Source organism: Pavona decussata, unplaced genomic scaffold (genome assembly GCF_977016875.1).
Source record: "Pavona decussata unplaced genomic scaffold, jaPavDecu1.1 SCAFFOLD_662, whole genome shotgun sequence".
In the NCBI taxonomy this organism is placed as follows: Eukaryota; Metazoa; Cnidaria; class Anthozoa; order Scleractinia; family Agariciidae; genus Pavona; species Pavona decussata.
The window spans coordinates 18,656-43,936 of record NW_028145883.1 but is presented as its reverse complement, the minus strand read 5'-3'; the positions used below and the strand labels follow the sequence as shown (position 1 = coordinate 43,936).

General features: G+C 38.5%; 3 protein-coding genes and 1 pseudogene across 5 annotated transcripts in view; 1 reads left to right on the top strand and 3 right to left on the bottom strand.

Moving 5' to 3' along the window:
* Window positions 1–25,281, bottom strand: part of LOC146449065 (uncharacterized) — a 60,543-nt gene that overhangs the window by 27,790 nt on the left and 7,472 nt on the right. The gene's annotated exons all lie outside the window — the stretch shown is intronic.
* LOC146449068 (uncharacterized) lies at window positions 389–3,045 on the bottom strand (annotated as a pseudogene).
* Window positions 2,755–7,121, top strand: LOC146449067 (uncharacterized). The gene is made up of 3 exons (XM_085102037.1): window positions 2,755–3,880; window positions 4,968–5,526; window positions 6,048–7,121. Exons 1-3 carry the CDS (start codon window positions 3,177–3,179, stop codon window positions 6,258–6,260), a joined length of 1,476 nt encoding a protein of 491 aa, XP_084958163.1. The 5' UTR covers window positions 2,755–3,176; the 3' UTR covers window positions 6,261–7,121.
* Window positions 6,983–14,962, bottom strand: LOC146449066 (uncharacterized). Of its 3 annotated transcripts, XM_085102035.1 has the most exons (9): window positions 14,354–14,962; window positions 12,990–13,494; window positions 12,030–12,127; window positions 11,345–11,459; window positions 10,832–11,311; window positions 9,787–9,919; window positions 9,335–9,471; window positions 8,714–8,891; window positions 6,983–7,991 (listed from the first exon to the last, which is right to left on the bottom strand). In XM_085102035.1, exons 1-9 carry the CDS (start codon window positions 14,527–14,529, stop codon window positions 7,732–7,734), a joined length of 2,082 nt encoding a protein of 693 aa, XP_084958161.1. In that variant the 5' UTR covers window positions 14,530–14,962; the 3' UTR covers window positions 6,983–7,731. The 3 variants fall into 3 exon arrangements, with proteins under 3 accessions (XP_084958161.1, XP_084958162.1, XP_084958160.1); XM_085102036.1 differs by having other exon boundaries at window positions 6,983–7,929; window positions 8,703–8,891; window positions 10,832–11,459; XM_085102034.1 differs by having other exon boundaries at window positions 10,832–11,459.

Here is a 25,281-nt window from a genome sequence, read left to right as displayed (position 1 = left end):
TATCTTAACAGTAACCAGGGCCGGGTTGTTCAAAGCACGATTAAGCAAACCCAGGGTTAGCGTCAATTTTTATTCCAGTTAAATTAATAACCAAAAGAGATTTTCTTAAGGATTCTTGCTCTTTAGTTTTATTTTTCGATTTGACTTCATGTGCAGCTTATAATTAGCTTTTGAAAAGAGATTGAATCTTTGATTAAGCTTTAATCGTGGGTTAGCAGTAATCGTCTTTTGAACAACTGGGCCCTGGATGATACTAACTTGATTAGTCACAAGGTAGAATGCAATAATTAAAACATGAGAATCTACTCATTTACAATGTAGTTCAGATACTAAATGAGTGAGACTAATTTTTCTAACAGTAACATGAAAAATAGTAAATGGAATAGTTTCAAGAAAGTTTAATATGAAATTCACAAATTAAGTGGAATAATGTTAGGAAAGCCATTGTTGCTAAAAAAGGAGTTACATACTCGTTTAATGGTTCACTGCCAACTGTTGGCCAGGGCAAGTGATTAGAATCATTAGACAATTGTTGGCGCACAGCTTCTATTTCTTGCTGCTGACACTCTGGAATAGGCAGAAAACTACTCATTTCAGTACCCTCATTATAAACAATGTCATCTTCATTTTGAGGACCTAAGTCAGGTTCACATGTGGCATCCAAATCTATATTCTCTGTTTCAACCGAGAGAAGACCATGTGGAACACCATGTTCTGGTAAAGAATTTAAAGAATTTTGATTGATGGTTATGTCCTTGTAGTGTGAGTTATTATTAACGAGTCATTGCTAGTAGTGCATCAGCTACATTTTGCCTTCGCACTATCACATCTTTAAAACTATTCTCTTTACCTTTCATCTTAACAACAATAACAGATAGATCTTTTGGGTATCTAGGCAGAGAATGTGCTAGTTCAGCTATATCCTGAGGCAAATTGATACAGTGGCCTGAATAGCCCCTTTGTCCACCAGGTTTTATGTAAACTCGCATAACAGGAAGTGCACGTGCAATAAGCATTTCTTCTACTTGGGTTAACCCCTGCAGTTGTAAAGGTACTAATGATGGCACCATGTCATTTTCCTTAGAAAACTTTTTTGGTTGTCGTTTATCTCGTATGCACCTCTGACACTGGTAGTGATAACCTTCCTTGGACTGGATTTCAATGGCCATGCTTCAAAACAGACAGTGCATTGGCAAACTGAATACTGATTGGACTTATGAAAATCGTTCATGTTATTTTGTGCATGTTTTTGTTCGTGAACTGGACCAGCAGAGCTCTCTTTTTGTCCTGCAGAAATTGTTTGAGACCTTTTATAACTGGCTCTCCTATTTGCAAGTCTCTCTTTTCGCTTTTCAACAGTTTCTTCAGACGTTCTTTTTCTATAAGAGTCTTTGTAACTTTTTAGTCTCTCTTTTTGCTTTTCAACAGTTTCTTCAGACACTCTCTTTCTATAAGTGTCTCTCTTATTTTTAAGTCTCTCTTTTCGCTTTTCAGCAGTTTCTTCAGACATTGTTTTTCTATAAGTGCCTCTCTTATCTTCAAGTCTGCTTGCCCTTTCATTAGCTGTTTCTGTATATTTGACTCTTTTCATGTAATTTCTGTGCTTAAGAAGTCTACCATGTCTGTTTTCATTGGTTTCTGATAATTTTCTCTTTATGCATGTGAGTTTGTTTTTATATCTACTGTTTTTGTCAGTCAATGTTGAAACATAATGCAACTCGTTAATATATCCAATAAATATTGTCTTTCGTCCATCCTGATCAGCAACAGGAGTTAAGATTGTACTTTCAGGTGAATTTATATTAGACTGTGTGATATGAATGACACAGTTGTATGCATTGGCCACAGCTTGCATTATGATGTTATCACACCATGTGCCTTGTTTTGACATTTGTTGAATATAGTTATTCCAGTGATCATTAGAAATGCTTTCAATATACAATTCTGGGTAACTCTGTAAATGGCCAATTCCAGCCATACGAATTTCAAGATGCAAGTCAGCAGTCCTATACAGTTGGTGCGAAACTGATTTAAAGAAACAATCCCCAAATCCACCTACATCATGTGGTATAAGTCCTATGAGACGAAGCCTTTCAGTTAAACAATCCCATGGTAAATCATGACTAACTGCATTCTCAGGAGACATACCTCCATTTAATTTTGAGTTATCATTATGAGTTTGAGGAAAGCTTTTTCCACCAGAATTCACTAAATCTGCCACACGGATATGTGTTTGTCTACAGTTACATGTAGAATAGTTATCTGTTGTTGTAAATTTTCTTTTCTGTATGTTCATGTAAAAAACAAATTTACTATAATAATGATCATTGGTATACCAGAATTTCCAGGTGTTGTAATTTCTACATAAATTAGTGATAAAAGAACTGTCTGGAAGACGTTGTCTTACAAAAGACTTGATTCTATTCCTAGACTTCGTATTACTTAGTGCCTTTAGAATTATTTTAACAGGAACGCGAGATGGTTCCCTGTCCCTTTTCCTCTGACAATTCACTCTTTTCTTTAACGAACTTCAACATTTTCAGAAATAGTTACACTATGATTTTCAATTTTCTCAGAAGAATAACTTGTCAAAGCCGTATCATGATCTTGTGAACTACAATCACCACTTATCAGCCCGGTAACCATTTGACTTTTGTCACTTTTCATTTGGCGCAATGGCCATCGAGCAGAATGACTCGGTTTATTTGCTTTGTGACCACAACGGGTCATTTGGCGCAATGGCCACCGAGTATGGAGGGGAATATTGGACAAAAATGTGATTGGATCGTACCGTATTGCTTTGTATTCGGTGATGCTATGAATCTACCAGTACGGTACTATGTCGTACCCGGTAGGATGTTATATCGAAACAGCGATGGTATTATATCGTACCCAGTAACACAATTAATCCTTCGACATGCTATTATATCGTACCCGATGATGATATGTCGTACCCAGTGATGCTATATCGTACCCTTATGTCGTACCCGGTGATGCAATGTCGTACCCGGTGATGCAATGTCGTATCCAGAGCTGATGCTCCATCGTAGATGCCGGCAAACACTATGGTCAGCGGGTTTATTTTGCTTTGACAGATCACGTGAAATTTTCGTAGGCGGCCATTTTTTTTTTTTTTTTGGCGGTAGAACAAGCAAATTTTGATTTATCACCAAAATATGGAAGGTCAACATCAGTCACCCTTTCAGCTGGTTAGCGTAAACATCAGAGCAGTGTTGAGTGATGTTATAAATAAGTTAGAAAGTACAGAGTGTAGCAACAACATCGACTTTGCAAGATACAAGATTGACTGGGTTTGTGCTCTGCTGTTGAGGGTAGGAGGAACTTTAGAAGACTCACTTCTTAGGAATTTGCTTGAGGCAGCACGGATGCTATCGACAATTGACAAAGATAGCGATGATGGTTTAACAGACTCACCTCCAGTGGTAAAAACAGGTTGCAAGGGAAGACCAAGATTCGATATTCCCAGTGAACGGCTGGAGTATTTACTTCAGAATGGGTTCAAGGTAACTGATATAGCTGAAATGCTTTGCGTAAGTGTGAAAACAGTTTATAGACGGCTTGAAGAAAATGGGATGTCTGTTCGTAATACATATGCTAGTATTACAGATGAAGAGTTGGACGATGTTATCAAAAATGTCTTGCATGACTTTCCTAATTCTGGCTACAAAAGCATGCGAGGTCATCTCTTATCTCGAGGATATAAAGTGCAGGAAAATCGTGTTAGAGAGGCGATGAGAAGGACTGATCCGGAGGGCACTGTTGTGAGAGCCCTTCAACTTCGTGTGACTCACAGACGATCCTACAGTGTGAGAGCACCAATGTCATTGTGGCACATGGATGGTAATCATAAACTGATAAGGTAGGTCAGCCCATAATCCCAGGGTAAGCCCGCGGGGGGGGGGGGGGGGGCACTACCACATTTATGCCATACGCTTACCCTGACCTATATACGCTAACCCTATCCCTGTGGGGTGGCATGCTTCTATACTTTATAGCATGCTAACAAAATTGTCTCCCATTAAGGAAAAAAGGGAAAATTGGGCATATGAATAGCTATTGTCAAAGGCACATATTGCTGCTCAGAATAAAGGAAAACACTTCTAAGCAAAGGCAGATCCAGGGGGAGGGTTAAGGGGGTTGCAGCCTCCTACGAGAGGTTGAAAATGCTGAAAATAACTTATTTATAATGTATATTTTAAGTCGTTTCTGGTGTCTGGTGTTGCATGTTCGATAATTCCCCCCGGACCCATTCCCCCCGCCCCCCCACCCCGGAAGAGAAACAGCTTCACTGTGTGTCAAAAAGATTCTCGCCTTTATATTTATTTTAACTTGAGAGCTCTGCCTGTGTGACAAAATTTCAAGAAATTAACTTGGAGTGGATTTTTCACTCTGGATTTCTGGTTGTGCAGTACATGTACCTTTCGACCATCAGGATAGGATAGGATAACTTTATTTATTAAAAACTGAATGATTGTATAATGCAATTCAAGGGATTTGATTGGCTTAGCGGCCATGGTATATGAGCCATTATACCATGGCTGAGAATGGAGACCATTAAATTGTCTGCTGGTTGTTCTTGCACAGCGAAATCAGTAAGATCTAGCAATATTGCGTGATTGTTTTTGATAAAACAATTATTCGGTACTATGCGCCTTGTTACCTATCTATCATCTCATATTCAACGTGCGCTCGTGGAATAATTGTTAATTATACACGGTTTTTCCATCAGCTACTTAGATTATCATTATCAACTAACTATCTATCTACCTAACTAGGATTATAAAAGTTAAAAAATAATAAACCAAAGCTAAAAAACCATCAGTAAATGGTATGAAGTTTATACAGTACTACATAATGAAAAAAATTAAGGGTGAGAAGATAAGAGAACATAATGTGGACAATGTACAATTAATAATTTAATTTTAATTTTGTATTTATAATTTTAGGTGGCGATTTGTTGTGCATGGATGTATTGATGGTTATTCAAGGAAAATAATGTTCTTGTCATGCAATGGAAATAACAAAGCAAACACAGTACTTTCAGAATTTTTACAAGCAGTTGCTGTTCATGGGCTTCCTTCTAGGATAAGGGGAGACCATGGTGTGGAGAATGTGGAAGTCGCCTGGTACATGTTCAATCACCCATCTAGGGGACCAGATCGAGGTAGTTTTATAACCGGACCGAGTGTACATAATCAGAGGATTGAACGCTTGTGGCGGGATGTATTTGTAGGATGTCTCTACATTTACTATTCGGTTTTTCAGTATCTAGAAGAATCTGGTCATTTAGATTTGTCAAGTAACATTCACCTATTTTGTTTGCATTACATTTTCAAACCACGAATAAATGAGCACCTTAAGAATTTCATAGCATCATGGAACAATCATGCCATAAGGACAGCACAAAATCGAACACCAAATCAGCTTTGGATCAGTGGGCTGGCACAAGTGGAAAGAAGCTCAGATTATGCTGCAAGGAGGTTACAAGAAGAATTATTGCTTCAGGTATGGTATGGTCTATTCAATATCAGAAGCAAATTCTGTCAGGGAGGTGTGGGCACCAATTGCCCAGTCACCTCAGCAAACAAGAATACCTTTCTTTGCAGAGGCTTATTCAGTGGAGAAATGGTGAGAAAGAGGAAAAATAAAAAATCGGGGTACGATGGGAAGGAGTTAGGGTTGGCTTCCCTTCTTTCCTTTTCCCTTCCCAGTGTCCCCCACACGCTTTGATTTTCTCTCCCCAGGCTCTACTCGCTTAATCTCTCTCGCCCCCAGGCTTTGATTGATTCTTGACTATCAGAGAAGCCCCTGGCGAGGAGAGAGGGGCTGGGCTACCTAGTTGACGGTTGAAGGTTCTTAAATCCACATACTCAAGTCATGGATTAGCGCCCTTTGGTTATTATCTAATCAGGTTATTACCAATCAATTACCAATTAACACTTATTGACATGTCATTGATCAGCGGTTAGTTCCACGTGTACCTCAGGATATGTTAATTTAAATTCAATCAACCTTGATCTTTTCAGGACTGGAGTCAGTATGGGATAGACTGTGGAGGACCACTGCCTGAAACAGATTCAGCTGCAGCAGTAGTTGTCCCAGACATACCAAACCCATTATCAGATAGGGATTTTGAAGGTCTGCAGGAACAAGTAAACCCACTGTCACCTGATGATGGATATGGGATAGATCTTTACATACGCACTTGCTTATTTGTCACCGAAAGGATACAACCATAACCATACCGGGCAAAATAGTTACTCCCAACATTAAGTGGCATCCCTGTATAATGAACTGAATTTTTACAGTAGTTATTGCCGTCATTTTTTTAAAGTACAATGTTTTGTTTTAATAGGATAATTTTTTAGCAATACCGCGGTATGCAATAAAAATATCCAATAAATATTATAACTCAAACCAATGATTGTATCTTGTCAACCTGTCGAGACTGAGACAACACAGCTCTTACGTTTACAATGTACTGGTATTCTTTGATTCCTTGCAAGTTTTTTTACCAGTTAAATGGCACTGGTAGCCCGGGGGGAGTGGGACTTCCATATAAAAGTGACGGGGGTGCTCGTTTTGTGGGCATGGCAATTCTAAAACAACACATTTTAAAATAAACTGTCATTTTGGTAATTTTTGATAGCGATAGAGTTGATTTGTTCTCTGCACTCCTAAAGTGGACTGTGAAAATAGCTCCTAAATCCTGTCATATTTTTCGGCTCAATACCCTAAAAGTTACCATGAAAGCTCCCGCTGTGGACCTTTTGAGGCTGAACACCCTAAGAGGTACCAAAACTGCATTTTTTACCCCTAAAGGGTACGATGAGCACCCCCGTCACTTTTATATAGGAGTTCCCCCCCCCCCCCCCTCACTGCCGGGACTGGTAGTACAGTATTCACTATCTTTAGTATTTTGCAAGTTAAGCTTATTCACACTCAATCACAAGAACACTCATGCAATAATAATGATAACAAACTTTAATTTTGACTACCAAGTTACTAATCAGACATCAATATTTAACTATGCATGATGCTTTATTCTAAAGCATACTAGCTGTCCTAAAATGTTGTACAAGTATTTAGTGAATTAATGTATTAAATTAAATTTATTGAATTAATAAACATCCTTTAACCTTATCCACAGGGTTTTAATGGCAAAGATAGAAGATCCTACCAAATAGCAGCATGCATGACCTCAAAATCTCCAAAGATGTTGGCTATTTGTCAGGGACTTTTCAAGGCAAATTTAAATGGGAAGAATACTCTGGGGAGCATGACTGCAAGTCCTTAGGATGACAAAGTGTGACATCACTCTAAATCATTGACATAATCTGACAATATCTGTCATGCTTGAATCATACTCAATATTGTACAGTTCCAGACAATATTCATACCCACTCTAAGGTAGGTCATTGGAAATTCATGGGGGGGAGGCAGATCTTAAAAGCCAAAACTTTTAAAGGAAAGTAGTGATGGTGGTGGGGGGAGACTCAAACCAAAAACTTTCCATGGGGGGGTATGGATGTTTTCTGGAACAACACATTATTGGTACATAATAGTATCAAATCACAATAAGGATGGCAGTGTGGCATCACTCCAAACCAATTTTGACATTTTTGTCCCATATTCAATTGGTAACAAATGAAATAATATCACAATTTCAATACATGAGGTAGAATAAATGTGCAACAGAGGAGCAAAAGATTAGACTGCTCCGAAATAGGAATTTAAAAATGCACAATCATATAGATCAAACAAATCCTCTTCAGAAGGAAGGGGTATATCATGACTCCCTCTTGGAATCTTTAGGCAGTTTATGCATGTATTAGCCATGGGCAAAAAGCCTCTGCCTGGAAGGACAAAATGGATGGATGGATTCATCTTGTAGCCAAGCACAGGCTCCTCACCATCACCCGTGACAAATTGCAGAATGTGAGAAAGTGTAATATCACCTCTTCTTCCACCTAAATTTCAATTGAAATAAGACTGGGAGTTAAATTGTTTATTCCACTGATAACTCAGGTTTCTGTATTATAGTTACCACTGTTATCTTGAGGAGTTACTCTAACCCTTAACAAGCTAAACCCCAATATTTCTGGGCTTTGGGCTTTCACACGTCAAAGCCATTGTGACATCCTCAGTTTGCACGTTGTAAGGTTACTTTGACAAGTAGCTGATGCAGAATGGATAGATTATTGCTTTTCTGTAAAATTTTGGCTCACACCCAGGCCAACATTCTTCCAGATTCATTTCTTAGGTTCCTTAAAAGGTTGGCTCAAAACTTTTCCAGTTGTCACAAAGTGTATAAATAGCTGAATAAATAGCAAGAAAAGAAAGGGAAAAAAGAGGAAAGGAAAAGCGAGAAGGAAAAAATTGGAAGGAAAAATGCTTTTTTTTGGGTACCAATTAAAGTAACCGATACAACTTTTACCAGCAATAATTTTGAACGTTTTCACACTTAAACGATATAAACACCTTGCCTCCACTCACAAAGTTTGGAAATAGTTTGTCCTTGACCATTAATACTATATGGTTTTCAAATGTGGACTAAGGCTAACACTTAACCAAGACTCTGCTTCTGATTTTAGCCACCTGGAAGTTGTTACATGAAAGGTTGTGTTGATGGTGAATATCAACCAGTAGTTTCCTTTACATAATATAATTATGTGGTAAACATTAAACATACTTGCAGCTTCCCTCATGTACTTCAGGAATAGAGCATATACATCTCCCTCATGCTTCCTTGCATTGGATCCATCCTCCTCAAAAGTTGGTGTTAATAAGCATTTTAGCTTTTTCAGGGTGATGTTACCTGCTGGGTTCTTGCGTAGCAGGTGTAGGAAGGTTGGGAGCTGCTGAACAATCTGAGTAAGAGATAACAGAGTTTCATAAAAAAATTAATGCTGAGTCAAAAATGCCCTTTCTTATATGGGCAAAATAAAAACTAATAAGCACCCCTTGAAATTAGTGCCCTGCACACTTTATCCAGAGTTACAGCATGAATGAAAATTTTTCAATTTATGTTCCTGATTCATCTAAATTTCCTAAAATTACAGTAGTTAGGGTACTGAAAGGGCTGCTTTGTGTTTTTGTTTAAATAAAAGAACAAAAACGAGCCAAAATCGAAAGTGAAAAAGAACAATTATGTTGTATTGCATAAGATGAAACTATGTTGCTCCACTTTCGACAGCATTTTCAAGGCAACGTGGTTCTAGTAACAATCACCATCCGCGCTGCCATGTAAATCGATTTCACAACACTGTTGTTTAAACACTGGTTCAGTGTTAACTTACTCTTTTTTACTGACCTGAAATATGCCTAGCTCTGTCAAACCCTCACGGAGTTTTAGCATACATGGTGCTGGATTACTGCTATGAAAAACGTCTTGCAGCTGATCTTCACTCAGAAATTGTGGGAGCCTGCCATTTTGGAGAATGCTTAGACCTGTGGTAGAGTTCACTCAGTTAGGATCCAAACAAAGACTTATTATCATCCATCTGCATCTACTGTATGGATTATTAATTAATTAATTAATTAATTAATTAATTATGTGTGGAACAAGTTAAAAATGTACCATGATGTTCATATAGTTAGTTATTAATGTACAGTAACAAAACAGTTTGACAGTTATTGCATTTTTTCTATTATGCCTATTAATGTTAGGTTAAATTGAATTAAGTATTTCTCTTAAGTAAATATGATGTAAAACTAATTCCCATAATATTAAACCATGCTATCATTTTTTCAGCAATTACTCACCCATAACCAATCCAACTTTGTAGTAGTCATCTGCACTGTGCTGTTTGAGTCCCTCATCAAAGTAGTGTTCCTTGATCTCCCGCAGCATTAGTAGGAAGAATTCCTTCCTTGGACCTCCAAAATCCATGGCTTTCTGAAAGATCAAATGAGGCCATTTTTCTTTAGAATGTTTTGGTAAAAAATTACAAGAACTAAGTTCACATTACTGAGATTCTTTGTCACTGTCTTGATCAGTGCTATGATGTGTGGATACAGTAGAACCCCACATATAAGAACCTAGATTCTACCAAGTTACGCTAAACAGGTTCTTATGTAAAGGGTGCTTAACAGGAAATTAGGCTACACAGGTTCTTAAATAGCTAGTAGATTCTTATTTTCTTAAGAAAATTTAAGCGACTCATTTTCAGTAGGTGTGGGTATCACTTATATAAATTATGAATAAATTATCTCCAAAATGACAGTATATGTCTCTTGTAACTTAAACAAAACAACATATATATACAACTATAGACATACATGTTTTGGTTTAAATTTTGCCTTGTTCAGTTTTATCCATTCCATTTTACTAAGTTTTGACTATTTGATAAAATAAGAACCTGTTTTGAACTTGTAGCCTAAACAGGTTCTTAAATTCAAGGTTCTTATTAGCGGGGTTCTACTGTATCATGTGTGTCTACAAAAGCTTGGTCTGTTTTACCATCTGATTATGTGAATAATTTAAGGTGTACCCTGCAATTCTGATTATGTAAACAATGGTTATATTAAGTCACTGATTGTTTTTGTTTGATTGTCTCCCATTGTGTCAATCCCAATTTTTATTTTCTGTCATAAATTCAAGTGAAATGTAATGAAAATATTTCTGCATATGTAACCCTTTTTATACAACATGTATGCAACCTTTTTGTTAAAAGAAAACAAAATCAAAACAGTAGTCCTCTCTTGGGAGTAGCACACATGAATGACAGTAAAAACAATAGCTAGACTTGTTAGACAATGGCATCTGAAGAGACGTTTTATAGCTTTGATAGTGGTTTTTTTCAAATACCTCATTGTAAAACTGTACTTCCAATGTTATTCGTTTGTCCATCAGTGAAGTTATTTCATCGAATCCAGTATCCAACAGATTAAGCCTGTCTACAAGAATGAAGTTGGTTGCACCATCTACACTTTGAGAAGAACTCCCCAATTCTAAGGGCCTCCCATAAACCAAGAGACTTTGAAAATAACGCAGTGCTTCTACAGGGTTGTGGTCTAAACCCGCTGCTTTGCAGTGGTCCACCCCGATTGCTACTAGTTCGTCAATTGATAGCTGTTCTTGCAGAGGAGTAGAAGGGCGATCAGGTGGAGCACTTCCTTGTGTTGCTGTTGGATGTGACATATCTGAACTTACAGCTTGTGTATTTGTAACATCTTGTGGATCGTTTGAAGTCTGATGAGGCAAAGCGTTGTGTTGCAATTCTATAGTTCCTTCTGCATCTGTAACCACTTGCTGATCAGAAGGAGCACTACTTTGTAAAGGATCATCATCAGAAGGAGCACTACTTTTTAAAGGATCATCCTCTACAATGACCACTTGTGGAGTACGTTGGAATTGCAAGAATGGTTGATGAAGTGCACTTCCATGGTTTCCAATATCATCCGTTGATTGGCTCTTCTCTTCATTTTTCTTTTTACTAGTGACAACAAAAAAACCCTCAAGTGAATCAATGATTGAAAATGTACAAGCTTTTAGCCAGACAGGTATCCCAGGCATCCTATGGACACCCACTTTTTAACTTGTGAATGCAATGAAAAAAGTTATAGTAATACTTTAACTGGATAAATATAACACAGACAAATCAATGGTTTCATAATGGTAGCTTTTTTGTCGAAAAAAGTTAAAAGTAGAAACATGGTTTACATGATTGATTTTTTCCAAGTACTAACGTGAGCAGGAATCATTAAAGTACTGAGTTTTGTCTCTGGTTAACCATTTTTTTTTTTTTGAAATCACAACTGAACCAGTTGTGAGTGGACTGCTTTGCAAGTTGTGAGAACATTGTTTTTCTGTCCCAGGCACTTTTTCACCCCTTGCCTCTTAACTGACTACACCCCAGAAGGCAAGAAATACAGCCTTGCCAAGCTGACTCTTTCTATTAGGTGCTTTTCATTCTGCCAAAATTTCAGAAATTTCAGTTAGAAATTAAATGGAATGGTTAAATTTTCCACTCTAACTTACTGATGTTCAGTCAAGTTATACATACCAATCACGACATTCTTCTTTGTGAGAGTTAAAACTCATGTATGAGAAATAGCAGCTGCAAAACAGGCATTTCACATCAGGAGGGCCATCGTCAGTCTCCTAAAGTATAACAATGAAAGCCAGACTTCACTTCAAAAAAGGACCAGTTTACAGTAGATTGACACTTAAAAGGCCTAGAGCTACATGAAAGTACATGTAATAAGTAAACCTTGAAATTTACACTTCTACGAATGTTTTCCAAAGCAACTGCTCAAAAATTGAACTCCATGCATGGACTGATAATGGAGGAAACAATGGGCATGGTTGTGTGCCTTGGTAGAAGAGTAACCCTACCTTTAAAATTTTCTGGGGACAGCTTTGTTTCATCTGCCATGATAATCCAAGTACAGTGGAACCCCGCTATAACAAGCCCCTATTTACATGTAATGGGGTCCCAAGGAATAACTAACTATATATTTGGGCCCAGCAAAATTAAAATGTATGGAGCAGAGCCTTGTTGTTACGAACCGTGGTATAACGAAATTCTTGTTATAACGAACACAATCCAAAGGACCTTGCCCGGATATAACAAATAAATGTCATCAGGCGAGTGAAGTTGAATACAAAACAGATCTACAATAGATCAACAGAGAGGAAAATCCTGTAATAATTCTGCTGGATGGTAACAGACTGTTAATTTTAAAAAAAAATTGTATTAATTGCAGATTAAACTGAATGCTGAGTGATGTAACATAACACTGATTAACCCTGTTATAATGAATATTTTCGTCAGTCTGCCATAAATTCGCTATAGCAGGGTTTTGTTTATAACAAACTCCTGTTATAACGAACACATTTTCCCGGTCTCTTGGCACTTTTATCGGGTTTCCACTGAACCAGGGTTTGTTTCCCTACATGTAACTTCTTGTAACAGGCTCCTTATTACTAAAACCATGTATTCCAAATATTATACATTTCATACCTCATAAACCAAAGGCGATTCATCAAGATCAGCTTGGAGGGGCCTGATGTATACTGCAGCTTGTGGAAACCTCTCTTTAATATGAGATAATGGATAACCCTCTCTCCCTGGAGGAACAAAATGAAGGGGTCTTTGGCCTCCACCACCTCCAACCGCCCGCAAGACTTCAAACCCCCCTCCACTTTGAAGCCTTGGAAACTTTTCGTGGAGGAAGGTCTCTACATCAAAATGGCTGGCTTTCTTATCGGGGAAGACAACTTTCATCTTCCCCAAACCTGCCTGTAGCAAAACTTCCATCCTTTCCCTGTCTGGGGTGAACGCTTCATCACACTTCCCCAGGACACAGATATCATGGGTCCAGGTTTCTTGGGGTGTAAACCGTACAGGCACATAGCCCGGTAGTTTGGGCTTTTTGGATTTTGGTTCAGCCACAGGTCGCCTTGGTGTGGCTGCTGATATAGGCCTTCTTGCCACATTTCGAGAACAGAGTCCCGGAAATGCTCTTCTGTAAAAAAGAGAAATATCATGATTCAGGAGGAAACTAGAAGTACGGTACATGTACAGAAGATGTCTCTGAATGATGTGTCCATTATGTTCCAGAATGTACATATAAATGAAAAATTCATAGCTTGCCTTGCATAAGTTATCACCGAGTTAAATTATTTATAAATAAGTTAGATCAATAAATTAGTAAAAAACCATTAATAATTCACAAGCCTATGGATGCTCATCGAAAATTTTGATATGAGCCCCTAAAGGAGACCAATCTGGGCGTGGCCCAAGTTTTTTTTTTTTACTCCTAAAAGAGACCATTTTGAAACAAAGACGAATAAAAAATACGGTAAAATCCCACGTTAAAGCCCTGGGCTTATATAACTTGATCGGGGGTTTTGGGTGGGCTTATGGGGGGGGGGGGTTAACGTGAAATTTGACGGTATAGTGGCTTTTAATTAATGTTGCAACCGTACTCTAAACGAGACTTTGATGGTTTTAAAAATATAATGGCGTTTTGCCCAGAACACCCGGCCCCTGAGCGAGACAACGAGCATCCCCCGCCCCTAAACTGTCCTGTAAACTACCCACATGTTCTCATTTTCTCACGAGTGAGCCAGTTAAAGTATAAGCTTATAACATTTTTTGTGAATTCAGTTGGGCTTTGGCATGGATTCCCAAGCAAAAAAGTCCATTTTGAAATAAAGATGTGCTCATTTTATTATTTGTTTTACCGCTTGCGGGACGGGGCTAATCCAACCAATATATCGATGCAAAATCTTATACTGATATAAGTTAGATATCCTGTGAACTGTTTGGAAATCTGTGAACTAAAACCAGCGGTAATGTAATATATGCGTTTACTAAATTACCTGAAGTTTTCCAAGGCACGATCGACAGCCGGGCCTTGTTGTACTTCTGGTTGTACTTGGTCATCCTCGCTGGATCCAGTCATCGAGTTTTCTAATTGCTGCAATGCATTCCTTGCATTGCGTAAAATCTCTGTAGTTCTGTAGAGAACATTTTTCTCGCTAGGTTGCTCCGACATTTTCTAAAAGCTACGCTATGCATGGAGGAGCAGACGACGCGAAGAGCAAGTCATATCACGTGATGTCAACTTCGCGCCTTTTCTCGTAAAAAAAAACCGCTGACAATGCTGTTCGCCGGCATCCGGACGTTTACGACATTGCATCACCGGGGATCACCGGGTACGACATTGTCTCACCGGGTACGACATTGCATCACCGGGTACGACATAAGGGTACGATATAGCATCACTGGGTACGACATATCATCATCGGGTACGATATAATAGCATGTCGAAGGATTAATTGTGTTACTGGGTACGATATAATACCATCGCTGTTTCGATATAACATCCTACCGGGTACGACATAGTACCGTACTGGTAGATTCATAGCATCACCGAATACAAAGCAATACGGTACGATCCAATCACATTTTTGTCCAATATTCCCCTCCATAGTGGTGTCACGAAAAAACTTGGCTATCTCATACTGCGTAGACTGCGTATATTCACCCCCATTTTAAAGTTTTAAAAACTACATTTACAGGCGAAAACAAGATTAATTTAATTCCAAATGAGTATAGTCCAACAAATGGTTTCTAACCGATATAGCCTATATATATGTTTTTGCCCCTGCCTATGGAAAATGTTTGGTTTTCTAAAACGATCTGAAATTGTGCAAAATGATTTTGTCGCGGTCGAGAGAGGCAAATCGCCGACAAACCCAGATTTTACGCAGCCTTCGTTTTGGTTGTTTTGTTTTCAAGGAAGTCTCACATAAATGACAATCACTGGCAAACGGGAGGGATGGAGGTTGTCTCCTTTTTCACTCGTTTTCTTGGCCTTTGATGCTCTTTACCAGAGGCTGTCTTCCTCTCGGTCAGCAGTATCGCCCTTTAAACCGGAAGCAGGATACTTGCTTCCGGTTTCTGATTAGCCCAGAGCTCGTCAATCTCGTACCCAGAGTCCTCTGGCTTTTTGGTCAGCGGGTGGACGCCAGTAGAGACTCTGGGATAATGGAAAAATTTAATTTTTTCGATTGGTTGTCTGCATAACAATGGAAGACCGACAGGAAGTCCGTTGATCATTTGCGGAAGTTAACCAAACCGGAAACCCCCCACCAACTTCCTTGTTTTGGAGGGAGATTTGAAATGTCAAACTAGCTGTTTTGTAATTTTTATGTGTGTGTCACGGTTATTTTATGTTATTTTTTCCATACCAAAAATAAGAAGGACTCCAATTCAAAGACGGGTTTTGAATTATGTCAGTGAAACAATTTCTAGCCGACTAAACATTAGCCGTTTTATCGTAGGAAGTTTGCCACTACTGTCATTCGACGGTAAAATGACACGGCCAAATGCGAGCAGTTTAAACTGATTACTGTCGCTGTTGCAAAAAATTATTTCCGGAAAATATCATTATATCAGTCAGTTTGGGAGAAAAAGCGGTAGGAGAACGAATTGGTGAAGCCGTTCGCAAGTATGGAAACATTAAACGTATTAGAGACGACATTGGTGTCGTCAACGTACTAAATATTTCGAACATGTTATTTACTAGTGAAACGGTTATCATGGAAAAATAGAGAAGTTCTTCAACATCTATAAACCTTGTCGTGGATAAAAATTTGGAGATGACTGATCTGGTGTGGAGTGGAGTCCATCTCAGGTTGCCGTTTCGATTAATTCCCTTTCGGTTTTGCCACAAGGGAAACGCTGAAGACATCTCTACGATGATCAAACACCGCACGCGAGAGCAAAGGTTTCACTTTTGTCAGTCACGGCCCATGGCCAGCTTGCCAAAGAAAAATAATTCAGAAAAAAATTGCCCCTTTGAGGCGGAGGTAATGGTGTGTTGAACATTTTTCTTAAATTTTGAGAGATTTTGTTTTGAGAATTTTGGCAGATTTTGTTCTAACTGTTCCATATTCCATGCAAAATAAGAACAATTAGTTATATGTCCTAAAAAGTGTAAAGGGCGTGCTGTTATTAGTTACCTTCAGATGACGGTTTAATCTCAAATGTAATAGTACATACAGATTTAAAGATTATTTTTACAGGATAGGGGCAGTTGAGAATAAAGACTTGTTGTTTGTTACTTACTACCATCTTCTCTGCAAGAAAGTCAACATACTGTGACAGTGAAGAGCCACCCAACTTGACAAGTCAAAAAACAGGTGTAGATAATACTGAAGCCTGAAGCTAGACTTCGAAATGCAGAAGTACCTTAAAATCTTTGCATTTATTTACTTCCCACATGTACACAGACAAACAATGAAAAGAAAAAAACTCAAGTAGTGGAGTGGAGGCTCAGTAAAAGAAATCAATATGAGGCTTATGAATATTAAGCCTCCTCAATTTTAAAAAATTATATACAAAAGTTATAACATAATATATTGCTTGGAGTTTTTATATAACTCAACAAATAATGTACACTGAGTTTAAAATAAAGATGGCAAAAATTTGAAGGTAATGATAGTTTAACTGTACTCTGTTAATGTGCTGTACATTAATATATGTAAGTAAAAATAATCTACCCTTTTTAAAATATTATTTTTCCCTTCATCTGAAAAAACATGCAGATACGCCATTGACGAAGTATGAGACAAGAAAACTGTGGATTCCCTTGCAGACAAATATTCCTGTTGAGAGGCCAAAGCAATTATGCTGTTGTAAAGTGTGAAATCATGTCTAAAGTACCATTTGTTATAATTTTAAAAAAATAGATGGGCGGTGGTGTGACTTTCTGTGCTATATGTTATAAGGAAGAACACCAAGTCTTCCCTTGAAGGGTTCAATTGGGACGCTATTATTGAGATACAGGAGAAGGCCCCTGCTCGATTTCATTCTACTGCAAGTGTACCTGTTGTACATAAACATGGAAGCCAAGTACCCTAAGTTTGTGTGGCATATGACCTGTAGATAATGCTTGCACAGCCTAGTGCAGAATTAAGTGACCACTTTCATCATAATTATATCCTTATCAAACACTCCACTTGTAATTGGTATAATTATTTTGGCTTGGATGGATTTTACTGAATAATTTGGTGAAAACAACCCCTTCTATCATTTCTTCATGTAATATTCATTCACGTAATTATTATCGTAGTAAATATTGGCAAGAAATTTGTGGTAGCAAGCAGGTTTTAGCATAAAAATTATACTTCTTGGTGAATCATATCGTTACTTGTTATTTTGCACTGATAATCAAACAAAAGAAAAAACTCTCAGACACTACAATACTAGCTTGCAAAAAAAACTACATTCAATATTTACTAAAGAATGACAAGTCCATAAAATATATATGTTGAACATTCCAAGGATTACAATGGGTCCTTTACTCCCTTCCTCTTCCCTGTTGGGGGTAACTAATAAAATTATGTGTAACCATTATCTCATCAAGTATATAGAATTTTTAAGTATAATTTGTTAACAAAACTGTTAATTATAGAGTGATTATAGATGAAACATAAAGTTTTACAGTCAACGCTTGTTAGACCCCCCCCCCCCCCCCACCAAAAAAAAATTAATAAATTACTATTCAATATATTTTATGGGTTAAAGAAACATCACTAGCCTCATTGTTTATTCTGTTAACAAGCTTAAAAGAAATTTGAAACATCTTTAGATACAGTTTTGTAACTGATGGTATGACAAATTTATATCATTTTGAATTATTATTTTGAATGTGTATTTCCATTTTTCTAGACCTTTGATCAATGCAGCTCACTAGGCTTGGTCCAGTCCCACAAACATTATGCAATATGCTGGATGACTTAGATTGTGGCCTAATAGACAATCAGAGCGCAGGAAAGGCTTGAACTAAGAGTCACGTTTGACAATTTTCAGTTTTAGTTCTAAGCTAACATTATTGTCAATTAAGGGACCACAAATTCCCACAAGCGCAGTATAATTTACACAGTTCAGCAAAGGTCTCACAACACTGTGCCAATCATTCAGGATATTGGGGAGTTTGACAATAGTGATTATCTGTCGTCAAAGCAAGAGCTGCAAGATCAGAGAAGAGATTATATTATACTATTCAGCTGCAGAGTGTTGGTTGAGTATAATACTTCCCTTGCCTGAAGTCAATTAAAGCTAATTAAATGTGTTATACCTAATCACATCACCATCGAGCCGACTCAAAAGAAATGGCAAATCATTCAGAAATTATCAATTTACCAGTAATGTGCCCTTATTAATCAGAATACATTAGGTAATGTGTGTCAGTATCTGAGCTATCTGACTCAGCTCCTAGTTAAAGTGTACACTCCACGACCAGATGAAGTCAGGCCCCACCAAAATTTATGTCAATTTAATATAAACATAATTTCCCCAATCTTTTGACCCCTTCTCTGTGCTTCCTACACTGCACCCAAATTTATTAAAGAATTCACATAAGATAGTTTTAAATTATATTACCTTGATTACATGTATACAAGAACAGACTAAGGAGATTATATGCATGGTATAGAAATTGGCTGACTAAATGAAGTTAACCATAGTGAAGATATCAACAGTCTCTCAACAATCACATTATAACCAATTTACTGATGAGAGGTGGTATGATTACCACGCTCCATACAGTTCTCATATATAATTATTACTCTGTGGTTAGGCAGAATAGCTAACTAATTAAACCTCAACACAACTCACTATCCTTATTTTCAAAGCCTTTTGGCACAATTATCCAATCTCTGTTATACTACTTCATTTTATTTCTAGACATATTCTTAGTATACCTGGTAGCAACTCTACAGCACTAGAAGCATGCAATATGTGAGCACTCTCTATCAGTTTTGCCAAAAGCTAGGCAAAAGGAATGTTTATTCAGAAAAAAAAATTCACAGCTGCTCTTGAATTCATGGCATGTATCAGTATCTGGGCATGTATTAAATATGCTGATGTTGAAATTGTACTTAAGCTTGCATTCGAACACATATGACATTCTTAAATTCACTTTAAGAAAAGCGTGCACACAATTCAGTCTAATAAAATTAAAAAATTTTGAGACGAAAAAAAACTTAATTTACAACAGTAAATATTACTTATATTAAGAGGTGATTTAAATAATTTTCAAATGGTAACATGTATGTGTTCATTGAATCCCATTTGTAAATAAACTGTTAAGGGAAAGGGAGAAGGTAATTTGAACATAAATTTAATACACAGTCAGCTGCTCAGTTCTGTGAGAGAAGAAGTGATGGTTCCTTTTTATTTGTAAGTATAAACAGTAATAAAGAAATATGTTACTTGTCTGTTGTAGCAACGTCGAATTAAGTCCACCTTTCGCTCGCTCTTACATGAAAAAAAATCCAGTTGCTTTGATCCGCTCTTACGGGAAAAAATCCAGTTCCTTTTGATCGCGTGTAAAATCAATTTTGGCTTTCTCGAACACTTTCAAGGCCCGATAAAACCTTCAGGCAACGCGGCTGCCATTTTGGGGCATTTGACTTCCGCTTTAATCTTAAGCATGCGCACAAAGACCGGAATCCCACGTTTTCTGGGATAAGAAATTCCATTATCCCAGAGTCTCTCCTGGCGCCGCCCCGCTGACCAAAAAGCCTGAGGACTCTGCGTACGAGATTGAGAGCTCGTGGACGTGTGGCCACCGCTGGCCTTAAACGTGCGCGGGCTCTGGGGACGAGATTGAAGGTATAGTTGCTTGCGCTCGCTTGCGCATAAAAACAGTTGTGTGCGTATGTCCACCAGGTGAGCCTGCAATTTCTTTGGCCGGCTATTGGGCTTAAAATTCGTGCGCGCGCTTAATAATTATTCAAAATGGCGCAGATTTTCAACATCGCCCGTCCAAGTAAACCAAAAATCTCGAATCTTCACGCCTGACATGCACAGGTGTCCCATCGACCACAGGATCCCCAAAGATTACGAAGCGTTCTCCTAACGTCGAACGCAATTATGCATTTTCTTTTCGCTCGTTCAGATCAACGCAATAACATCTATCGATGTACTTTGGTTAACTCATAACAGAACTCTTGATCTCCCTGAATCACTAAATTATATTGAGAAAGCTGTTGAAAACTGCTTCTTTTTGGCTGTTACAATTACCCTTATTACAGCGCTTTAGCGGATAAGGTAATTTTAGCTAACTTTAACAGCAACAAAAGCCCACTGGTACATGTAATTTGAAGTTGAAACTAGCATGGTCTTAAAGCCCATTCTTTATAGTTTGCTGTATAAAAATTGCTAAGGCGGCCCAACAAAAGTGTCCTGTCGAGAGACGGAAACGTGAAGTGTACTTTCTGGAATTTCAACCTTCCACGAAGCGAACAAGACGCATCCCGATTCCGAACAGAACCGCACATTGTAAAATCTACCGATGGAAACCTGTTTCGAAATCCTGGATGAATCAAAACAGTCTTGTACTCAAAGCTACAATCCCTTTTGATTGAAAATATTATTATGTTAACACTCGTGGAAAACAGGAGACGTGTAGTTCAAGCCGTGAAATATGTCATTCAACGCCGCGCCGAGCAGATATCTACAGTACCACGCACGTGTACATGACGCAAGATTGCTATTTCGTTCCGCTATTATTTTACCGTTAAAACTAAAAAGAAGATCCTCAATATCATGCATGTTGTCGTCTTCCTTCGTTCATTCTTATCTCGAGATTTTTAAGCTCTGAAGGGAACACGCCACACGCCAAAAAACAAAACAAAAAAACAGGACGATCAAATTCCAAGACAAATGCAAATAGCTACAAATTCAGGCCCGATTTAGTATTCAGTTGATTGAGACAACCGCACATTTGTTTGATATTCCAGTGATAAGGCATAATGTACATCAAATGATTATGTAGACAAAGTAAAAACAAACTATCGGCAATGTCAAAGTACCATGGGAAAGCAACTGTTAACAAGGTAAACAAAACAATTTCAACCTCACCGGTCTTTTTGCAATCCTTGTGAAAATGTAGTGAATTCCTGGCTTCTATAGTTATGTATGCCAAACTTGCTTCTATAGGTATATTTGGCAACCGGTAGACTTGTTTCCTCCAAAGGATGTGATAAAATTCAGTACACTGGAGTATTGCAATAATCTTCCGTCAGGTACAAAAGTTACTTTTATAATTGGTCAATCACGCCATATGGTCCAGTTTTCCTCTACAAAACGTTCCAGAACGTCGTTTGTGGCCGGATTTTGAAGTAGTTTTGTTGGCCTGTCTCAATAACTTTTTTTCCCTGGGAAGCTTGCTAACGATCACTGTTATTGCCTCGTCGGGAGCCGTTTGTAAATACATCTATGCGACTTTGGTTGGTGGTGTGCGCGGCTCTAGTTCAGAGAATCCAGCAACTGTTGGAATGCGTGACAGTCTATCGCGCGTCTAAGGGCATCTCGCATTTTGCCAAGAAAGGACAGTTAGCGACGATTGTGGAGTGGAAAGTGAATCAAAATTGCTGCTTTCCCAAGCAGGTAAGGTGTCAAATAATTATAAACTTCACAGTACAAATTGTCACGGTTTTTAGCGCTCAAATCAGTGGAGCCCCGCGCGTTGCGCGTTGCGCGTTGCGCGTTGGGAGGAGGTAGTGGGGTGGGCAATGGAACTGGAAGGTGGAAAAAAAATCACAGGAAATTTTTCAACAAGGCTGCTGCTAAGGCCTTGTTTTGTTTGGCTCCTGTGTTTAAATGCAAATAATTCTTTTAGGACCTAAAAATTAAAATAAAATTATTTCCAAGACAAAAGTTTAAAAAATCCAATTGGTTAAAAAAATCGTCCAGCATCAACATCCCTTCCTCCACTGTGCACGCGCCCGAAAAGAAAAAGGTAAGAGGAGAGAGCGGTCGGTCCCTTGGAAGATTAGAACTTCTAGCTAGCAGGATTCCAGCTTGATTATAGCTCTCAGAGTTAGAGCCCTTGCTCTGAAATGAAAATGATGATGATGATGATGATGATGATGATGATGATGATTTAAATATGAGCGAGCACGATACACTCCTTTTTTTTAGTTTGTAACTTTAAATTTAAAGTGAAGTAATTTATTCAATGTCAAAATCACAGGGATTACTTGCGCAACCTCCCGAGCCAGAGGCGTATGATAAAGTGCTTTACTATAATTATTAGTAGATTGTAATTCAATTTGATTTTTGAGGAGAGGGGAAAATCGGAGTACTCGGAGAGAAATTTCTCCAAGCAAGGACGAGAACCAACCATTAACTAAGCCCTCTTATGACACTGAGAACTAGAATCGAACCCGGGCCATATTCAAACCAAATTTCCGGAATAACTACCTACATGATAATGACGACGAGGTGTGCTCCTTTTCATTTTTTTTTTTTTTTGATGTTCAGCCAAGCCTGACGTTTCGGCTCGTTCGATGGATGCCCGATGGCTATGCCATGCTGATGAGACCGAAACAGTTGTCTACACAGGACTACACACTCAGAGCAAGAGGGGGAGTCGTAATCTTCCAAGGGACCAACCGTTTTCTCTTCTTACCATTTTTTGTTTGTTTGTTTGTTTTTCGCGGAGGGTAAGGGCCGGGCCTGATGCTGATGCTTCTGAGCAACTGGTCCCTTGGAAGATTAGAACTTCTAGCTAGCAGGATTCCAGCTTGATTATAGCTCTCAGAGTTAGAGCCCTTGCTCTGAAATGAAAATGATGATGATGATGATGATGATGATGATGATGATGATGATTTAAATATGAGCGAGCACGATACACTCCTTTTTTTTAGTTTGTAACTTTAAATTTAAAGTGAAGTAATTTATTCAATGTCAAAATCACAGGGATTACTTGCGCAACCTCCCGAGCCAGAGGCGTATGATAAAGTGCTTTACTATAATTATTAGTAGATTGTAATTCAATTTGATTTTTGAGGAGAGGGGAAAATCGGAGTACTCGGAGAGAAATTTCTCCAAGCAAGGACGAGAACCAACCATTAACTAAGCCCTCTTATGACACTGAGAACTAGAATCGAACCCGGGCCATATTCAAACCAAATTTCCGGAATAACTACCTACATGATAATGACGACGAGGTGTGCTCCTTTTCATTTTTTTTTTTTTTGATGTTCAGCCAAGCCTGACGTTTCGGCTCGTTCGATGGATGCCCGATGGCTATGCCATGCTGATGAGACCGAAACAGTTGTCTACACAGGACTACACACTCAGAGCAAGAGGGGGAGTCGTAATCTTCCAAGGGACCAACCGTTTTCTCTTCTTACCATTTTTTGTTTGTTTGTTTGTTTTTCGCGGAGGGTAAGGGCCGGGCCTGATGCTGATGCTTCTGAGCAACTGAATTCTTTTTTCAACTTTAGTTTTGGGAATAAGTTTTATTTTTTAGGTCCTGAAAGAACCATTGGCATTTAAACACAGGAACCAAAGAAAACAAGGCCTTAGCAGAAGCCTTGTTGAAATTTTTCCTTGGACTCAATGTGCGCGAGTTTTTCCACCTTCTAGTTCCAATGCCCACCCATACCCCCACTCCCCCCAACTCCCAACGGGCGCCTCCACTGATTTGAGCCCTAAAAACCGTGACAATGTGTAATCTGAACCTTGCAATTATTTGACATCTTACCTGCTCGGGAAAGCGGCGCTTTTGATTCACTGTCCTCTCCACAATCGTCGCTAACTGTCCGTGAGATACCCTTGGAAGTCCTTTATACACCGCGCGATGGACTGTCACGCATTCCACAGTTGCTGGACCGCACAGGCACCAAGTCGAATTTTTACACACCGTTCCCTAAAAGGCCATAACAGGGGTGTCAGTAAAACGCGGGGTCGGGGCGAAAGGCCGGGCCCGGGGTCATTTTTTTTCTTTTCTTCTTTTCTTTTTTTTTTTTTTTTTTCTTTTTTTTTTTCAACATCACAGGTCATTTGTGGGTCAAATAAGGATTAAGGCCAATATAAAAAAGTTAAGTCTCTAAAGCTTACTAGCTTACGTTAGGTCATCGGTGACAACACTCGATGCAGTTCCGTATTCTGGCAGATATTGGTTCCGTGAATTGACTACCTTTTATTCTTCTAAGAAACGAAATGAGGCAAAAGATACAAGGTACGAGACAATATATTTCCTTGAACTAACAAATTCTTGAACTAGAATGTGCATGAACTTACCATGAACACCCCCGCCACCTTCCATGATCGTGCTCGTTTGTTACAGTCAATCCATGTCACGCGTGACTATTATTTCCGAGAATGAAATAAACATGCGTTCGAATTCCTTTGTAAAGCTCGGCATTTGAATGGAATTTAGAACATTTTTCTGGAAATCTTTCTGAAAAAGACGCATTAACTGACAAAACTGAAAAAGATTCAAAATACTTGAGAGACAATTGTTATTCTTGAACTTTCCATACATTTTCCTGTATTTTTTCCCGCGAACTATTTTTAGTAGCAGTTCACGGCTGGTTCGCTTTACAGACAAATATATGGAAAGTTCAAAACACGACTGGACGCTTTCTGGCACAGTTACATCCCTCCGATTTTTTTCCTAAAGTCCTTTTCCTAGTGCTAAAAGTTTCCAATTCATGAATTTTTCAGCAGCGATGTTTTATGAAAATTATTTGACATCGGATTTCCATACAAACACTGTTATTTCAAGCCTGTCCGCCTACTCGTCAAAATGGCGTCGAAAACCGTGATAAGGCCTATTTACGTGTCAGTTTTGATCGGTGAGGGTAAAAGGAGGAAAGAGTTTGCGGAATGGTATGTGGAATGGCGTGCGGAATGGCATAATTATGCGAAATACGATTTACGCGGGGAATAAATTAACTGAAGAGCGCATCCTGTTTTCGCGCCAATTTTATAAGAACAG